The sequence below is a fragment of the Harpegnathos saltator genome, unplaced genomic scaffold (genome assembly GCF_003227715.2).
Source record: "Harpegnathos saltator strain DR-91 unplaced genomic scaffold, Hsal_v8.6 scaffold87, whole genome shotgun sequence".
NCBI lineage: Eukaryota > Metazoa > Arthropoda > Insecta > Hymenoptera > Formicidae > Harpegnathos > Harpegnathos saltator.
Genome location: NW_020230714.1, coordinates 621,624 through 639,599, shown reverse-complemented (window position 1 = coordinate 639,599; position 17,976 = coordinate 621,624). Strand labels below are relative to the sequence as shown.

General features: G+C 42.4%; 4 protein-coding genes and 1 non-coding gene across 6 annotated transcripts; 1 reads left to right on the top strand and 4 right to left on the bottom strand.

Annotated features, from left to right (window-relative positions):
• The first annotated feature begins 7,205 nt into the window (after nucleotides 1-7,205).
• LOC105191983 (DNA polymerase delta small subunit) lies at nucleotides 7,206-9,535 on the top strand. Its single transcript, XM_011155824.3, has 6 exons — nucleotides 7,206-7,582; nucleotides 7,660-7,970; nucleotides 8,256-8,472; nucleotides 8,546-8,783; nucleotides 8,868-9,160; nucleotides 9,234-9,535. Exons 1-6 carry the CDS (start codon nucleotides 7,420-7,422, stop codon nucleotides 9,350-9,352), a joined length of 1,341 nt encoding a protein of 446 aa, XP_011154126.1. The 5' UTR covers nucleotides 7,206-7,419; the 3' UTR covers nucleotides 9,353-9,535.
• An 82-nt stretch (nucleotides 9,536-9,617) lies between these two features.
• On the bottom strand, nucleotides 9,618-10,836 carry LOC105191984 (class A basic helix-loop-helix protein 15). The gene is made up of 2 exons (XM_011155827.3): nucleotides 10,612-10,836; nucleotides 9,618-10,511 (listed from the first exon to the last, which is right to left on the bottom strand). The coding sequence occupies exons 1-2, from the start codon at nucleotides 10,834-10,836 to the stop codon at nucleotides 10,203-10,205; spliced, it is 534 nt and encodes a 177-aa protein (XP_011154129.1). The 3' UTR covers nucleotides 9,618-10,202.
• A 1,005-nt stretch (nucleotides 10,837-11,841) lies between these two features.
• On the bottom strand, nucleotides 11,842-13,652 carry Dph1 (diphthamide biosynthesis 1). The gene is made up of 4 exons (XM_011155828.3): nucleotides 13,139-13,652; nucleotides 12,715-13,022; nucleotides 12,262-12,645; nucleotides 11,842-12,090 (listed from the first exon to the last, which is right to left on the bottom strand). The coding sequence occupies exons 1-4, from the start codon at nucleotides 13,449-13,451 to the stop codon at nucleotides 11,863-11,865; spliced, it is 1,233 nt and encodes a 410-aa protein (XP_011154130.1). The 5' UTR covers nucleotides 13,452-13,652; the 3' UTR covers nucleotides 11,842-11,862.
• Nucleotides 13,653-13,922: 270 nt separating this feature from the next.
• TRNAQ-UUG (transfer RNA glutamine (anticodon UUG)) lies at nucleotides 13,923-13,994 on the bottom strand. The gene has a single exon. It is a non-coding gene; the product is annotated as a tRNA-Gln (tRNA).
• A 432-nt stretch (nucleotides 13,995-14,426) lies between these two features.
• hfw (leucine-rich repeat domain-containing protein hfw) lies at nucleotides 14,427-17,669 on the bottom strand. 2 transcript variants are annotated; one of them, XM_011155829.3, is made up of 8 exons: nucleotides 17,065-17,669; nucleotides 16,698-16,968; nucleotides 16,280-16,594; nucleotides 15,971-16,140; nucleotides 15,713-15,895; nucleotides 15,458-15,616; nucleotides 15,256-15,378; nucleotides 14,427-15,167 (listed from the first exon to the last, which is right to left on the bottom strand). In XM_011155829.3, exons 1-8 carry the CDS (start codon nucleotides 17,071-17,073, stop codon nucleotides 14,886-14,888), a joined length of 1,512 nt encoding a protein of 503 aa, XP_011154131.1. In that variant the 5' UTR covers nucleotides 17,074-17,669; the 3' UTR covers nucleotides 14,427-14,885. The 2 variants fall into 2 exon arrangements, with proteins under 2 accessions (XP_011154131.1, XP_011154132.1); XM_011155830.3 differs by having other exon boundaries at nucleotides 14,427-15,155.
• Between the last annotated feature and the right edge of the window lie 307 nt (nucleotides 17,670-17,976).

Below are 17,976 nucleotides of genomic sequence, written 5' to 3'. Positions count from 1 at the left end.
GGAGATATCGACGGAGAAGGGCTTGGAAAACTATTACATCTGACGGGAGAGGTTGAAACTTTTACCTTCGGTCATTCTCCTAACGGTTAGAGATACAGAGATACAGGCTTCGGACAGGTACCAAATTAAAGCCCTTTCAAAACCCTACATTTTGGACTACATGGACGACTCTCTACTCCCAGTAGAAGCGGAGATATCGTCGTGAGAAGCGTTTGGAAACTTTAACTGATTCGATATCTCCTACGATTAGAGATACAGGCTTCGACAGGTACAAATTAAGCCCTTTCAAAACCTACATTTTGTGGACACATGGACGACGCTTCTATCTCCCAGTAGAAGCGGAGATATCGACGGATGAAGGCTGGATATCGAGGAAAAAGGTTGGAAAACCTTTAACCTTCGATATCTCCTAAACGGTTAGAGATACAGGCTTCGGACAGGTACACGAATTAAAGCCTTTCAAAACCCTACATTTTGGACTACATGGACGACTCTCTACTCCCAGTAGAAGCGGAGATACCTGACGGTTTAAAGTTTCCAACTTTCCTTTCCGTCGATATCCAGCCTTCATCCGTCGATATCTCCGCTTCTACTGGGAGTAGAGAGTCGTCCATGTAGTCCAAAATGTAGGGTTTTGAAAGGGCTTTAATTTGGTACCTGTCCGAAGCCTGTATCTCTAACCGTTTAGGAGATATCGAAGGTTAAAGTTTTCCAACCTTTCTCCGTCGATATCCAGCCTTCATCCGTCGATATCTCCGCTTCTACTGGGAGTAGAGAGTCGTCCATGTAGTCCAAAATGTAGGTTTTGAAAGGCTTTAATTTGGTACCTGTCCGAAGCCTGTATCTCTAACCGTTTAGGAGATATCGAAGGTTTAAAGTTTTCCAACCTTTCTCCGTCGATATCTCCGCTTCTACTGGGAGTAGAGAGTCGTCCATGTAGTCCAAAATGTAGGGTTTTGAAAGGGCTTTAATTTGGTACCTGTCCGAAGCCTGTATCTCTAACCGTTTAGGAGATATCGAAGGTTAAAGTTTTTCTCCGTCGATATCCAGCCTTCATCCGTCGATATCTCCGCTTCTACTGGGGAGTAGAGAGTCGTCCATGTAGTCCAAAAATGTAGGGTTTTGAAAGGGCTTTAATTTGGTACCTGTCCGAAGCCTGTATCTCTAACCGTTTAGGAGATATCGAAGGTTTAAAGTTTTCCAACCTTTCTCCGTCGATATCCAGCCTTCATCCGTCGATATCTCCGCTTCTACTGGGAGTAGAGAGTCGTCCATGTAGTCCAAAATGTAGGGTTTTGAAAGGGCTTTAATTTGGTACCTGTCCGAAGCCTGTATCTCTAACCGTTTAGGAGATATCGAAGGTTTAATTTCCAATTTCTCCGCGAATCCAGCCTTTCATCCGTCGATATCTCCGCTTCTACTGGGAGTAGAGAGTCGTCCATGTAGTCCAAAATGTAGGGTTTTGAAAGGGCTTTAATTTGGTACCTGTCCGAAGCCTGTATCTCTAACCGTTTAGGAGATATCGAAGTTAAAGTTTTCCAAGCTTTCTCGTTTGATATCTCCGCTTCTACTGGGAGTAGAGAGTCGTCACTTACGGCAAAATGTAGGGTTTTGAGAGGACTTTAATTTGGTGCCAGAACCAGGCCTGTATCTCTAACCGTTTAGGAGATATCGAAGGTTAAAGTTTTCCAAGCTTTCTCCGTTGATATCTCCGCTTCTACTGGGAGTAGAGAGTCGTCACTTACGGCAAAATGTAGGGTTTTGAGAGGACTTTAATTTGGTGCCAGAACCAGGCCTGTATCTCTAACCGTTTAGGAGATATCGAAGGTTAAAGTTTTCCAAGCTTTCTCCGTTGATATCTTCGCTTCTACTGGGAGTAGAGAGTCGTCACTTACGGCAAAATGTAGGGTTTTGAGAGCACTTTAATTTGGTGCCAGAACCAGGCCTGTATCTCTAACCGTTTATGAGATATCGAAGGTTAAATTTTTCCAACTTTTTTCGTTGATATCTCCGCATCTACTGGGAGTTGAGTGTCTTAATTATTGGTGAAATGTATGGTTTTTAGAGCACTACATTTTGTGCAAGAAACAGGCCTGTATCTCTAGCCGTTTAGGAGATATCGGAGCTTTAAGTTTTCCAACTTTTACCTTTGATATCTCCGCTTCTACTGGAAATTGAGTGTGGAAATTTATGGTAAGCTTAGGGTTGGTATAGGACTACATTGTGGCAAGAGCGCGTTCCTGTATCTTGTACCGTTTAGGAGATATAATAAGTTAAAATGTTTAACTTGTGATGTGAATATCTCCGTTTCTACTGTGAATTGAAAGTCGAGCTTTATGGTCAAAGTAGGGTTGATATATCTATATTGCAATAGAGCGTTCCTGTATCTTGAGACCTTTAGGAGTTATCGAAGGTTAAGTATGCTATCGATGAGGTTCGCTTATAACTTCCATTTATCTCAAGAGCGCTTCTCGGGAACATTCCGTTCGAAAGGTTAGTCCGCGATAAAAAGTTTCTTATGATCTGAGGCCTCTGTTGTTTAAAGTTAAATTGCAGCAACAGTATTGTTATTGGTCAACCCTGGGACCGGCTGCTAACATCCATTTGTGACGTCTGCCGCGCCTTTGCGATTACCGATAAATTCAGTTTTCTTGATTGCTCGCGCGATTTCAAGTGGCCATAATATATGGCGAGAATACATGGCAATATATGGGAATAATGTATGGTAATAATATACGGCAACAATATATGGCAACAATTTATGGCAACAATATATGGCAACAATATGTGGCAACAATATATGGCAATAATATAGGACAATAATTCATGGAATATATTTTTCGTTACAAGAGTCAATGCAAATTTGCGGCATGCACAATGTAATAATAAAAGTAATAATAAAGTAATAATAAAAGTTCTTTCTGCGAGCTTTGAGTCAGACACTCACCAATGATGATATTGATGATGTCCTGTTGCATCCAACCAGATCCACCAATGTCCGCCCATGTCCGCTGCCGCTCTCCATGTCGCGCATGGAGACAACATCCATCTTGCAGCTCGTCCCACGGTGATCGCTACACTTTCATCACACTTCCGCGACGCGGTCGATACGCCGTATTAGAACGGCGATATTTACATCAATTAACGAACGTTTTACTCGCCATCGGTGGAAACTTTTTGCGCGCTGCGAAACGGACTCTATAAACTCGATCGGGGAGGAGTAAGAACCGTTTGAAAATTTATTGACTCGTCCAACGGATTTTTACGGTGCTTTTTGCGATTGCGTCTGAAAAGTCGCGAAAATGTGGGATTATCGATATCTACGAGTGAAATATTCGCGACGCGAATGCACGCGAGGAAAGATTAGACAATCAGAAACCGGTCCCCCTTAGGGAGCGCAAAGAGAGAGGAGCGGGGCAAAGTTTTCACGCATTATAGCTCTGTCATGACGAAGCTTACGTTCGCGATACTTTGGCGAAATGAGAATTTAAGTTTTCTTTGTTAGCAATGCGAGTAAAAACGCGTATATTGACAACTGCGATCGCGATATTCAAAGGCACGCGAGCGAGAATACCTCAAGCTCGGCGTGCGCTGGCGCAATTTCTACGCGCATTATACGCTACTCGAGACAATAGGGATTGTGATGAATGGACAATATTGCCAAATAATTCTACAGCCTGTTTTGCAAATAAAAGAAAAGTAGCTAACGATATCGGCATTTAAGTATGAATATATTTTATACGGACAATTGAATATTGTCAAATAATTAAATCGTTAAGTAATTCTGCGGCCCGCTTGAAAAATAAAAATGAAGCAGCTGATGTCGGTGTCGCGTTTGTACATATGAATATTCTCTTATTCAGATGACTGAACATCAAAAGAGAATCATTCAGTATTTTAAATCTTGTATGTAATGCAGGCTATCGATCAAGTAATCCCCTGATTGTTTCGAGCAATGTATTTTATTCAACGTCACAAATACACACATGCAAGTATCTATTTGCAATTCGCATTGACTCGAACGATATTTTTTAGTCCCACATCCGTCATGCAGAATTTTGTTTCTCTTTTCATTTTAACTCACCGAAACGACTTGCAGTCAGAGCCGGCCACGTTCCGCTTCAACTCTGTAACAAAAAATTCACATTTGCTCATCAGATTTGACCAACGAGTGCGGGCGAGTAAAAGAGTAGTTTACCCTCTGCGATCGTAATTCAAGTCGAGCCGGAAATTATATCCCAGCTCTAGATCGCTAAGGGTCAAACAGAGGACTATAGTAAACTTGTAAACTTACCTTCAAGCCGACTCTGCTTCGCCCGAACCGGATCCTCCGGTGCAGCATCCGCGTCCACCGGATTGCTGTTGCTTTCCGCAACAACTGAAACAGAAAAATAATTTTCCCGGTTGATAACCTGCGGTAGAGAGAGAATATCTTTTATCGGGACCAATCGAAAATACGGATATATTTTGATACGGAATTTTTATCTTTATATTTTTGTTCCAAAATTGAAAATTTAAATGGGACTTGAAGCTTTCAAGAGAGCTGGTGGGGAACAAGTTACAAAGGCAAATATCGTAAAGAGTTGAACACAGATGTGTAGGAAACTTGTAAACTTTACCTTCCGGCCGACCCTGCTCTGCCCGAACCGGATCCTCCGGTGCGGCATCCGCGTCCGCCGGACTTGCTTCCCGCAACGTCTGGAACAAAAATTTAGCGTTCTTGGTTGGTAAGCTGCGGTAGAAAAAAAATGGTTGGTCGGGATGAGTGGAGAATATTCGCTACGATTTTTTTTCTTTATTGACATTGAATGTCTAGATAGGAGCTTTTGAAAGAGCTGACGAAAGAAAATGACAATAAGAAGCGGAGACAACAGTTGTGTGTTCTCGAAAATATTCTTTTACGGATGGACATTTAAATTCAGATCCCGTAACAAGAGTAAACAAACTTGAAAGAAGCGCTGACCGAAAACAAAAAAGGTCGCAGTCTAAGAAGCGATATGACATTGAATATTCTACACAAGACCAATATTCTCACACAGGAATTGGGAATGATTCAGAATGTGTGATTGAGAACATGATGAATTCGAGATCCACGTCCATGGACCGTTATCCGTCTCTGTCTGGATCAATATCTTTTGTATACAACAACGCAATAAATAGATAGACAGACAGAGATTGACGAGAGTAATTGCAAATTCATAAAGTGATGATTACTAGTCGGATGATGACGGATTGTGAGTGCCGAGTGCGAAATTCCGACTTCTTATTCCCGGAAAATTCGTCAAACGTACGCTCTCGTTATCGGAGACCTCCCGCGTAATAAATGATTCCACATACCTGGAAACGTGACGTATCACTGCCGGCATTCTGCTTCTCGACTGCTGAAGTCCTTCGGATTTCACTCGCTCACGCTTCTAATGCTGATATTCGCGATTCGACCGTGCAGTTAATAAATGAGATGCCGACGCGATGTCGATTGAGTATCTCGAGGACCGACGAGATATATTTCTTTTAATTACACGAGACGGAAGTGACGAGAGCGTCGCGCACGGCTGCTGCTGATGGAATGAGGTCGAATACACGAGGTGCGCGAGTATTATAATACGAAGGGCAAAAAGTATCGTCGCTCGCGAGCCGATCAACACAATCGGTGCGATGCAAACATTGCGGGCCTCGGTGGCGGTTGAAGCAAGAGAGACTTGCCTTTGAGCGTCTCTTGTTTTCTCGAAGGTTTCGGAACGACGAGGGGAATGCGAGGAGGCCTTTCAACTGTACGCGACATTGATGCACTCTATTTATTGATTACTGAAAATAAAGAAAATTACTCTGTCGAAGCATCGGACATTTGTTAGCTTTATGTTAATTAAAGAGGAATGTGTACGATTAGAAAATGTGTTAGCAACTAATTGTACAGAGTGTAAGTTGTTGTGACGCCGTTTTCAGAGAATAATTGAAGGTCATAGTAGCGTTAAAGAATGGAATTTCATCCTATGCGAATTTAGTCGCGCTCTTATTAAATATTAGTCCTGTATAAAATGTCGTATTTAAAAGTATTGTTTCATATTCACGAGATTTTGTCGCGAATTCTGCTCTCAGATTGGATCGCGGGTGAATACTTTTTAATGCGACGGGGAATAGAACGTGAAAATCTTGTATGCCTCTGAATCCGAAAACGATTAGGAGAAGAAGTGAATATTTTTCAATACGAAAGTTCGCATTTAAAAATTATCGATTGCGATTGAATACAAGGCATATTTGAAACGAATTGAATCCTTGTTAATGCGAAACATTCACTACTGCCATCTTACTGCCGCATTTAGCGCGGTGAAATTTAATGGGAACTAATACTTTTTATTTTCCCTTTCTTCGGATCAAAAAGCAGAATTCAGACGTATTCAAAATGTCAATACTTTTTAATATGTTTCAGTTCGACATTTTATACAGGGAGATTATCCGCTGCGGACAATAACTCTTCTACTTTTCATTTAATATTCAATGATGATAAATAACATTTAATTGCATTCGTTTGGCTTTTTTTATTTCGAAAATAAGAAAATATATACCGGGGTGAGATTTTACCCATGACAACATTAACGTGATTTTCTTTGATACTTTTTTTAAAAGTTCAAATATTTCGTCGACTCGCGGAATATTTATAATCGGAGTCTCGTCACGTTAATTACGTGAATAACACGTGCTCCTCCGAGCGGATCGAATGCTCACCGACGGCCACTGTCAGTGCCACGAGCGAATGTCCGGAGCGGACGGGATGCTGAATTAAAAAACAAGACGAAGTGAACGGGACGCGGACAACGATACATCATGCGTCTCCATACATGTCAAATTGTTTATTATAGAAGAGACTTTGATACGGCAATATATATTCGAAGATTTAACATTTAATACGTACTTTTATTTTTTCTGCTCCTCCCCCCTCTCCCGCTCTTTTTAGACCACCGGGCATAGTCTGGCATAGAGATGACAACTGTCATTGCAGCACGGACATAAACCGCCTGAAAGTGGATGTAGCATGGACTTCCACCATATGCAGATTTTACCACCGAGACCTGAAAGTGGATGTACTATCGTAGTTCTCTCAGAATGGATGCAGATGGCGTCCTTTCCCAGTGCGGAAAGTCGGTGTCGCAGAAAATGTCGTATTGGCCGCTCTCAGGTTACTCTCTGTAACCACCAAATAGATATTTTATTTTTAGCTGATTTTTAATAGCATGACGAATTTTTCTCGATCTCTATTTACCAACGAGGGATAAAAATCAAAAGGAATCGAACATGATCGATTTCCATCCGTCGACTTTCAGTTCTTTTTAGCGCAATGACTGTTTATCAAATTATTCAAATGATGAAACTATTGACTTTGAGAAATTTCAGAGACGAATTAGTCTCCGCGAATTTGAAATAATGATGGAGTGCGACGAATACAAGCGGAAAGTTGTTTCCTTCAATGACTTTGGCAGATTCAAACTGCTCGACAGAAGATACGATAACAATTCTCTCAATATATATACAGCGAGGCTGAACGATTTGAGAGAAGACACATTGCGCAAAGCGAAATTGAAATGGGGTGAGTCATATTTATTATATTACAACTTTTTCTTAATTTAGCAGAAACTATTTATATTATATCTTGTTTATGTATAGTGGGCTATTCACACGTGGAGATCTCGCATCTGGTTGTGGAAGATAAGGAAAAATCTTACATTTTGATAGGAGTGCTATGTAAAGACGATCTAAAGGAAAAGTTAAAACTTTCGTTATTACGTGACATCAACAATGAGCCACAGCAGGGAATGCAGACAAGTCAGAATTACACATCCAACTATATCAAAATATTCCTGGAGGATGAAACATCACGTGTTAGACTAATGGGAAATCACATGGATATGCAAGAAATCATCACAGGAGTTGTATGTGCGGTATTTGGACATGAAACAGAAACTGGAGCTTTCTGGGTATATATTTATATTATTATATTATTATATATTAATGTTATATTAATGTATATTAAGTAGAATAGCTATATACAAGTTGTCTCATCTCAGAAAATTTCAGAAAAAAATCATATTAGTTATATAATGATTATATACAATTGAGACAACAATTTTAATTGTCATTTTCATATTCTTTATGCAAAAATATGTACTACTAATAGCAAGTTAAAAAGAAAGTTCATCCTTTACCTATAATTATTGCATTTTATCTGCAAACAAAAGTTCAACTTGCTAAACTGCTTTTAGGTAGAGGACTGGTGTTTCCCAGGATATTGCTCAAAACCCTGTACATCAAATGGCTCCTTGACAGAGGGTGGCAAAATTCTGTTGGTCTCTGGCTTGGATCTGGTGAATAATACAGATGACCTTAGTTTGGACCTGCTTTTAGAATGGGTAACTGGAATGGCAGGATGCACAAATGCGCAGAAAGAAGAAGCAATAGTCACTAAAGTCATTATTGCTGGTGAGAGTCATCTATATTTTGCAGAATCAGTAGCGATGTAAAACTTATTAAAGTGAACTTTTCAATTGTTTAGGGAACAGCATTCGAAGTTCTGCCAAAATATACAACTACAAAGGCTATTATGAGACTAAAATGCAGGATCAACGTAAGATTAAGGAAGATCTAATGGCGATGCAGAAGCTGGACTCTTTCCTCGCCAGTATCCTCCATTGCTGTTACGTCGTGCTGATGCCGGGGCAGTTCGACCCGACCTCCTACTACAGTATGCCCCAGCAACCGTTTCATCCGTGTACTCTGCAGAAATCGGCCAGGTAGCGCAGACACCATCGTCGTCGAGCACCGTAGCATTCGTCGAGGTTCTTTTGTTTAATACAACAGGCAGATGTTGAACGCAGGTTCAAGAGCATGCACGGGGTGACTAATCCCTGGATCGGCGATATCGGCGGTCGTGTCGTAGCTGGTTCCTGTGGCGAGCCGATCGCAGACATCTTGAAGGTGGCCAAATCGGATGAAGTATGCCCGTTGGATTGGATGGAGCGTACTTTGACTTGGAGGCATTACGCTCCAACCGGCCCGAACACGTTGCCGGTTCACCCGTTCTTCAAGAACGACCCGTTCGTCATGACGGAATGCCCGGATATATATTTTGCCGGAAACATGAATACATACGACTCGAGATTGGTAGAAGGTGAGAACTTCCTCAACTCCATTTACTGATCGCTGAGCTTTGAACAGATTTGACGCATCGTGAATGTGTGCAGGTGACGAAGGGCAAATGGTGCGGCTAGTATGCGTACCCAAATTCTCGGAAACGAAAACAGCGGTGCTAGTCAATTTGCAAGACCTGACGACGCAGCCCATCTCATTCGGCAGTGGCTGATATCGTTTGTGTATCTGTGCATTTGTATAATTGTATATAAGGTAACGTGTTGAAACAATTACTTATCATGCAAGAGACTTATTTCGTGCAATGGAGCGCTGGAAAATACGATTTTAGTCTGCGTGACTTTCACGCAGGGGGCAAAGAGCATCGACGAAAAACTCGAAGACTTCTCAAATATATAATTAAATTTATTGTGTCGCGTGCGCGCGCACGCGCGAATATATATATTATAATATATTGTATCTATATATTTATATAGTAAATATATTTTATTTATTATAGTTATATTTATATAGCCCGTTTGCTCTTGTGAACCTCAATGGCAAGGTGTACACAGGCCCAGAAAATGGCGAATTAATAAAATCTTATAGTTTCGTTCATGGAATTAACGTTGCACGAAAATCCGCCACGCAACTCTCGAACTTTCTTCGCGCGTAAATACAAAACATTTGTGCTTCTGTAAACTATACTTCTCGAAATTATATATATATACTCTTCTTCTCCTCTTTGCATCTCGCATTATTATGGAAACTAACAGCGTCGTATACGAAATAAAATCTTATAAATGTATTAGTATTAATCAGCATCCGTACGCGTATATATCACTTTCCGTTTTCTTTTCTTTTACACTCGCTAGGTTTCTTTGGCACACATTGAAGATCCTCTTAAGTCACTACACGTCAGTCGGGTTATTAGTAACGCTAAGGCTCATACAGGCGCGTCAAAAGACAGCTTTGCCGAACAAAAAGGCATGCGCGACTAAGAGAGGAAGACAGGTGAAAACGCCGCTCGTGGAAGAGATCTCAATTCGCCGAATCGTGCTCTAATAATAAAACGTTTGGACTTTTCAAAGGCCCGTGCAATTGTTAAGATCGTCCTCCCACCGCGAATGATCACTCTGATAGAAGTTCTGAGTCTCCGAGCCGCACGATCTGCTGGCGATGTTGACGCGAACGACACTCGGCTCCAATCGCTCGCCGTCCGAGGAAGCCTGAGCCTCGTGCACGCTCGTCTGCTGGTCCTCCGGCTGCTCCTCGCTTCTTATGGCACATATCACGTCCGTCAGGGCCACTATGTAATTCTTCGCCAACGTCAGCGTCTCGATTTTCGACAGTCGTCTGCCTTTGGTGACATGCGGGATCACCTCGCGCAATGACTGGAAGAAAGAAGATACAGACAATCTTGCTTGCGGATCATGCGACCGGCTCTTACCGACGTGTAGAGTATACAATATAAATCATACCTCCTCTACATACCTGAAAAGCATCGTTCAAACTGTGCATCCTCATGCGCTCCCGTTTATTGCTCTCCAGCCTTCTGAGGGATCTCTCCCGCGCCGTGTTTCCCCGCGCGGACCTCGACAGCCTCAGTCCTGACGTTCCCGTTCTCTTGGCGGCGTGTCGCACGCCTTTGCCGCTCTGCGACGATTCCGTGGCCCACTTAGTCTCCCAAGTGTTCTCGCTCGTCACCTTGGATCGCATCGTGCGTCCCTTCCTCCGGGTGAAGGAACAATCGAAACACCCGGAGATCTGTATTCTCCGATTGAGAGAGAGAGAGAGAGAGGAGAGAGAGAGAGAGTGTGTGTGAGAGAGAGAGAGAGAGAGAGAGAGAGAGAGAGAGAGAAAAGAAAAGTCTTCTTTCGAATTTAGACTCGAAAGCGACGTATCTCGCTTGTTATTCTCCGCGATATCTCGGCTTCTCACCGATCTTCACAGCGGATACTTGTTGATTAATCGCCGGGAATGATAAGAAAGAGAAAAAGGACTCGCGCGATTCCCTCGCTCGCGATCGGCACTCCGCTCGGTCGCGCGGTTCAACGCATTTCTCGGCGCACGACAAAGCCGCGTATCCCGGTTTCCCGAAATTTGAATCCGTCGCCCGGCGCCGCGTGTACTTGTTGAGCCACGCTGGAACGACGACTGACGTCGCGACGCCGGGGTGCGGCCGGCGCCGCCTTCCACCCTCGTTATTTCCTCATATACCCCGTGTCCCTTCAGTCTGCCCACCGTGTGTCCGCCGACGAGCTCTCGCAGGCTCCCGTCCAAGTGTCCCACGAGAGCTCATGTCGCTCCGTGTCGGGCGACTCGAACTCGCGCCTCTGCAACCCTTCCCGTTCTCGAGACTCGTTCCTCGCGACGTGGAACGGATGAAAGCAACGAGAGACGCGGCGCTGTCGCTCCGCACACCCGTTATATGCAGCTTCCAACCCCCCTAGATTTGCGAGCAGGCTACAGGTGGGCGTATGACGTAATTCGCCCACGCGGACCCTTCTATCTCCCCATTATCGTTTTACCACCAACGACTTGGAGATGACGGGGGTCGTAATATGAATAACGCTTCGATGCACTTTCTCAAGCCCGAACGTTACGTCGACGAGAGATTCGCGAAAGGCGATTTTTCTCGCGAACCGCCCCGTCCGGGGGGAATTGCGCGCGGGAGAGACTTTGGTCTGACACGGTCAACGGTAGTCATCGAGGCAGGGTAGATTTCAGAGACAATCGGCTTCTTTATTTGTCCGTTTTACATTTGCCGCAACACGCATCGGGTGTCTTCAGCTCGGACTCCTTGTGATTGACGGTCCAAGGGCCGAGGCTGACCGTGGCGTAGAAGTCCATCGGGTATGGCCGCTCCTTGTCGAAATTCGCCATCCTGAGGGCGACCGCTCCTTCGTAGGGCGTGAGAAAGGGCTTCTCGAACGCGACACCCCAGTCGATGCTCAGTCGAGGACACGCAATCTTGAACAGTATCGATACAAATATATCTTGTATAATATCGAGAGAGGAGAGGGAGAGAGAGAGAGAGAGAGAGAGAGAGAGAAAAGATCCTCAGAATTTTGCATATTAAATGATGCTGAATCGATCAAGCAATTCCTCTCTTCTTTTTTAGCGATCTGATGCAAGTTGTACCTGTATGAAAGCGTCGATGCCTTCGAAGAGTTTAATTTTGTCCGGGAAGATCTCCGACAACAGTATCACGACATTTTCCTTCCCCAACGCCTCGATTCTGTTCTGCAGGGTCTTCAGCACGGTCGGGCTGCCCTGTCGACCGAGAGTGCTGAGCACTAAGCCATATTTGCCGGTCTCCGCGGCGCGTTGTATCGCCTCGTGCCTGGTGTTCAACATTCTCTCGTGATCGTAGAACTCCTCGGTTAACTTCTTCGCGTACGGATCGTATTTAAACGCCCTGAGCTTCGGGTTAGCGATCATGGCGGCTTCCAGGTGGAAACGACCGTCACCTATGTAGACCACCGCGTCGGCGCAGCGGACCTGCGGCGCTGTGCAACCTAGTATCTTTTAGGAGAAACGATTTTACCACAAAGCGACCCTCGTTCCTTAAACATATAGAAGAATGTATTGTACTTCTCCAGGACTGAGCGGCTTGCTCTGTGGCACTGAGACTTCATATCCTCCTCTTCTCAGCTCTGACGCTGCTGCTTGTAACATGGTGGCGAATTGTATCGTACTGACCATTGCTAACTTTGTGGTGATTGGCAGGGTAACTTTTAGACACTCCACGCAATGCGAGATGTCGATTTTTATGTTGACAAATACATAAAGCACCTTGATACCGGCGGTCTGATCCACAGGTATGAGACAGGAGTGCCCATAATGAACCAGAAAATCTGCATCTAACGCTCGTGCTGTGTAATCATCCACGCAGCAAGCTCCTGATAATAATATTAACAGTAAATATTAACAGTATTGTCAAGTATATAAAGTGGATATGGGTATGGAAAGTATATCGAATTGTAATTGGAATGTTTAACTACTTGTCTATGCTCACCATAAGTAACATCAGCCATTATAACAGTGTCTGCTTCGGTAAAGTGTTCAATAATGTCAGCTATTGTTGTAGCATACATCAAAAGACCTTCTGGCATTTGGAGTGCCACTCTTTTCGCCTTTATCTCCTTGATTCTCCATATTGTCTTGTGTATTTCGAAATTATAATTCGACGGTAAAGCTGCTATGGCAGAGTTTAGCAAAGGATCGTTCAGCAGTTCTTGAGGAATTTTGCTAGCTCTCACGGGAGCCTTGAAAACTTTGCGAATAGGTTTCGCTTTGATAACTACTACGGACTCGGAATGTTCAGTCATTTTTTCAGACTTACAGCAAAATTAATCCTCGAGAACGACCCAGCATATGCCTAAACGTCACGTTGTATTTATATTTGAAGCTTTCATCGTGTGTGCTCCTAAGCTTAGGTTAGGTTAGGTGAGAACTAGGGTAGGATGGGTTATGTATGAATCACGCACTATGTTTATTATTGTTAATAATGAGTCAGTTCTCTTTAATTGTGTTATGTTACATTTCTTGTAGCTATAAATAAATGTTAAATTTTGTTTAAAATAAAATATGTATATACCTAATAGATGCAGGGAAAGAAAAAGGCTAGAAAGTACAAAAAGTGCAATTAAAGAGAATAGATTTGATTGCAACTTCTAGCAGTATTTTTCAGCTTTTGTTTGTCACTCGGTAACGAGTGAATTAATATATTTAATATATTTATATCAGATTGACGAAACATACTTTATTGGTAGAAAAATAAAAAAAAAACACTCGTCGCTAGGTCCCACCGAGATTTGAACTCGGATCGCTGGATTCAAAGTCCAGAGTGCTAACCATTACACCATGGGACCGTGTGTATGAAACGTCTCCATTATTGCGGTTTTCATCTACAAACATGCGTTAAACAAATATATATATATATACATATCATTCGTTCATTTATTAATTGCAATATATCGAATGTATTACAAAATATGTACAACCACCTTCTTATTCTTCATCAGATATTGAATGATTGAATGAATTTCATGCAAGATATAATATAAAAAATTTTATAATTTAAAAACTTATATATCTGTTTTACTTACAGAGACAGAATATAATTAATAAACATCGCAATAGATGGCAGTAAAATCAACCTGTAAAGTTAAGTAAACATATTTCTAATTTTTCGAATATTTTGCAAATTTATCTATTTTTACATGTCGCGAATGTTCGAAAGGATCGATATAACATTTCAAAGAGGAAATTTGTCAGAGGTTGAAAAACTTGGGCAATATATAAACGATCATATATAAAAAAGATATTGCAGAAAAACATACACAAAAGTACAATTACATTTACAAATATTATTGGGGGAGAGGGGAACAGTTTATATGTAATATTACGTATATATGATTTCCTTAAGTCTTTTACATAGAACGCTTTACTCTCCTTTAATATGAAACTGTCCTCTTGCAAAAATATTGTAATATACTTCGTATTGCACACAAGTTGCGCGATTATATTAAAGCACTCGTTTCGGCTGACGGATCTCGATCGGGAGATGCCCAGCGATGAAATTCACGCTGTCGAGATAGAAATACGCGCAGATTATATTAGATTCCCAGAACTGGGTTAGATATAAACGCAACACGCAATTTTTATATATATCCTGACATCTTTTTCTCTTAACGATTGCACACGTTTTAAACGATATAAATTCTTATCAAACGCCTGTCATGGGCTTGCACATACAGAGATTACTTTGTGAATCTTTCGCACAGCCAATCGCAAGGTAATTTCGGCATTCTATTCGCCGGCCACGGAAGATATCCTGCAGTCTTCAACACCCAATAGTCGTACGATACCTTGACTATCAAGCCGATGAGAATCATTACCTCGATGCCGATAATATAATATATATAGTCAGTCCAGTCTCCCGGATACACGCACATCTTCGACGCGTCTAGATCTACAACTTTCTCCTTCACATTCTCGCACATCACCTCGTCGGCGTCCAATATCCGCGTCTGCAACCATGCCTGTGAGAAAGAGACGAGACAGGTTCTCTCACGCAATCGCGTCTTATCAAATTTTTTCTCCCTCTTTCATGAAACTAGCACAATTTACCTTTAGAAATTTAGCGGTGTTGCAGTCGCAGTGTAATTCGTTACCGCCAAATTTGACTAACCGCGAGCTCAGAGTCGCGAAGTTCTTATTGTATACGTTTGGACTTAGGATATACGTTGGCAGCTGAAACATATTGCATCGTAATTAGCATAGAATGCTGTTGCTCATCGTCGACGAGTCTCATGCATATTCTTCTACTTACTGATTTGATTTTATTGTACCGTAGACTCAGGAGAGCATAATTGTCGAGAAACTTGGAGCCTTCTAGCTTGTTTATCGAGGTGATATTATTGTAATCCGCGTAGAACTCACGTAGATGTTCGTAACACGGATTGGTGCTCAGATCATCCAAGACGGTGATCTGAAGAGGAATATGGTATGGTTATTCATGAAGCAGTGGTAAGCTTTGTTGACATGATATGGGACGGTACACGGCATAGAACTTCATCGAACATACGTTATTATAGGAAACATTGAGCGTTATGGTGTTGCGCGGCAACTTCTCTGGCAGTTCCGTTAGTTGAATGCCGCTGCAATCTACGTACACGGCGAAGGTAGGCGGCTTGCCCTCAACAATGTCCAGCCTGCTAACATTACACTGACAATGCCAAGTATCGCCTTTCGGACATTCGGTTTGCAACTAAAGGCCGAGAAACTAATCCTGATTATCTCGCCTAAAATGTGAGAAACGTCATGTAACATCGTTGCTACGTACCGAGCTGAGATAACGGACTTGTTTAAGCGGCACTTGCTCCGTAGTGTTAAACCAATGCCATGTTTTGCTAGCAGAGCATACAGTCTCATTCTCGCGATTAAAGGTGATTTGCATTTCGCCCGTTCTGTTGATATATTGGTATATGTCATGGCACCAAAGCGTGTTTGTCCCTGTGGAAAGAGACATGAGATTAGTGACATAAACATGTATCTGTGTGATATGTTTGGCAAAGTACATATACTTGATGTGTGTTGTGACAGGTGCTTTATGCACATAAGTTTAACGAAGATAACGCGACGGCTCTGTTACCTGAGATGTCTAACCAGAATTCTCGGCCGTTCGTGTTCAAAGCTGGAAGGTGAGTGAGATTGTTATAAGACAGATCCAAAGTGGCAAGCTGCTCTAGTCGCGTCAACGAGTTATTCTCTACCTCGACCAGTGCATTGTTCGAGAGATTCAAGCACACTATGGGTGTCTTCATGAGGAACTGCCCTTTCACTCGACTAATCCTGCCATCAGTCACAGCCAATGATTTCAGTTTCCTCCATCGAACCTCGCTTGTTTTAAATGTATCCAAGGTTGCATTACGTATATGAACATAGCTTATGTTCAGCCAAGGAAAGCCTGAAATAATTTAATACAGATTGTAACAATAGCATCTGACTGTAACAATTTGTGATGCAGATTTATGCTGTTTGCAAGAAGCTCTAGTGACAACAATACTCACCCATGCAAGAAAGACCATAGTCTAAACTCTGACTATTTATGTTACAACAGAGCGCAGCATAGGGTTCAGGTACATTGGCAAGTGTGATCTTCTTGCAAGGACACTTGTTTGAATCCGCACCCATGTTTGGACAGTCCGTTGCTGGTCTGTAGAAACATTGTGCTGGAGGAGAGTTGGGAATTCCATCTATATTTGATGCCTGCTGGTCTTCTTCTGTGCGTGCACTAGCTAGTCCAGCATACAGGCACATTATCATAGCTAACCAGTGCATCTATACACAATAGAATGGAATGTTACAAAAAGTTGCTACAGTTTTAATATGCCTGTATCTATTCAAGTGACACAAGAGAACACACACAGAGATTACCTTCAACATTAAATACTCCAGCTTGCTGTACTTTAGTTGCTAACAATATGGATCATCGTAATCGGTAGGTATCACTAGGTTTATCCTGCTGCTGCCGCTTTATTCGTAAAGTGGCGACGAGTTGCTTGCAGTTGCGACTAATTAGCGCGGTACAATCGGCCGCTCTCGAGATAATTGGACGTCGCGCGTAATTCAATGAACATACTTGATTACTCGCGACTGTCAAGAAGTCGTCCAGTTGTGGCGAGAGGCGCAAACGAATTAATTCGTTTAACCGCGACTGACACTCCGAGTCACCCAGGTCGTTCCGTTGACGAGATAAAATTGCTCGATCAGGGTCTGGAGCGTGTTCATTACACTTGTGTGTCAATTAAGCGATAAAACGAGGCGCGCGCGCGCGCGTGTATGTGTGCGTGTACGTTATCAGCTTATCGAATGATTGTCTTGCAAATCGTTATCATTAGAATACTGCCATACATTACATATTTTTTGCGATACGGTCGACGACGACTAACAGCGACGTGGACGCGAAAGTCCATCTCTTCTACGCATCGTGTTTTCTACTATTGCGAACTGTCAGTACTTTTTTTGTTTAAAAATAAGTAGGGAGACCAGCGACGCGGCAATTTGCATTTTTCTACCGTGCGATTCCGAGTCACTCCAAAGGTCATTAGAGAATACTGATTTACCGATTGTTGCTTACATACCGACGAGAGATATACCGCGGTTCTTTTAAATCAAAGTAATATATATATATATATGTGTGTGTTATAAATTTATTTCTCCACATGTTTTATAAATGTATTGACATACGTATAATATTCTCTGCTTGTGCATAATTGACATAATTAATTTGCAAATTGAATGATTTTAAGTCATTCTTGGTATTTCTACTGGCCGTTTGTGGAACTT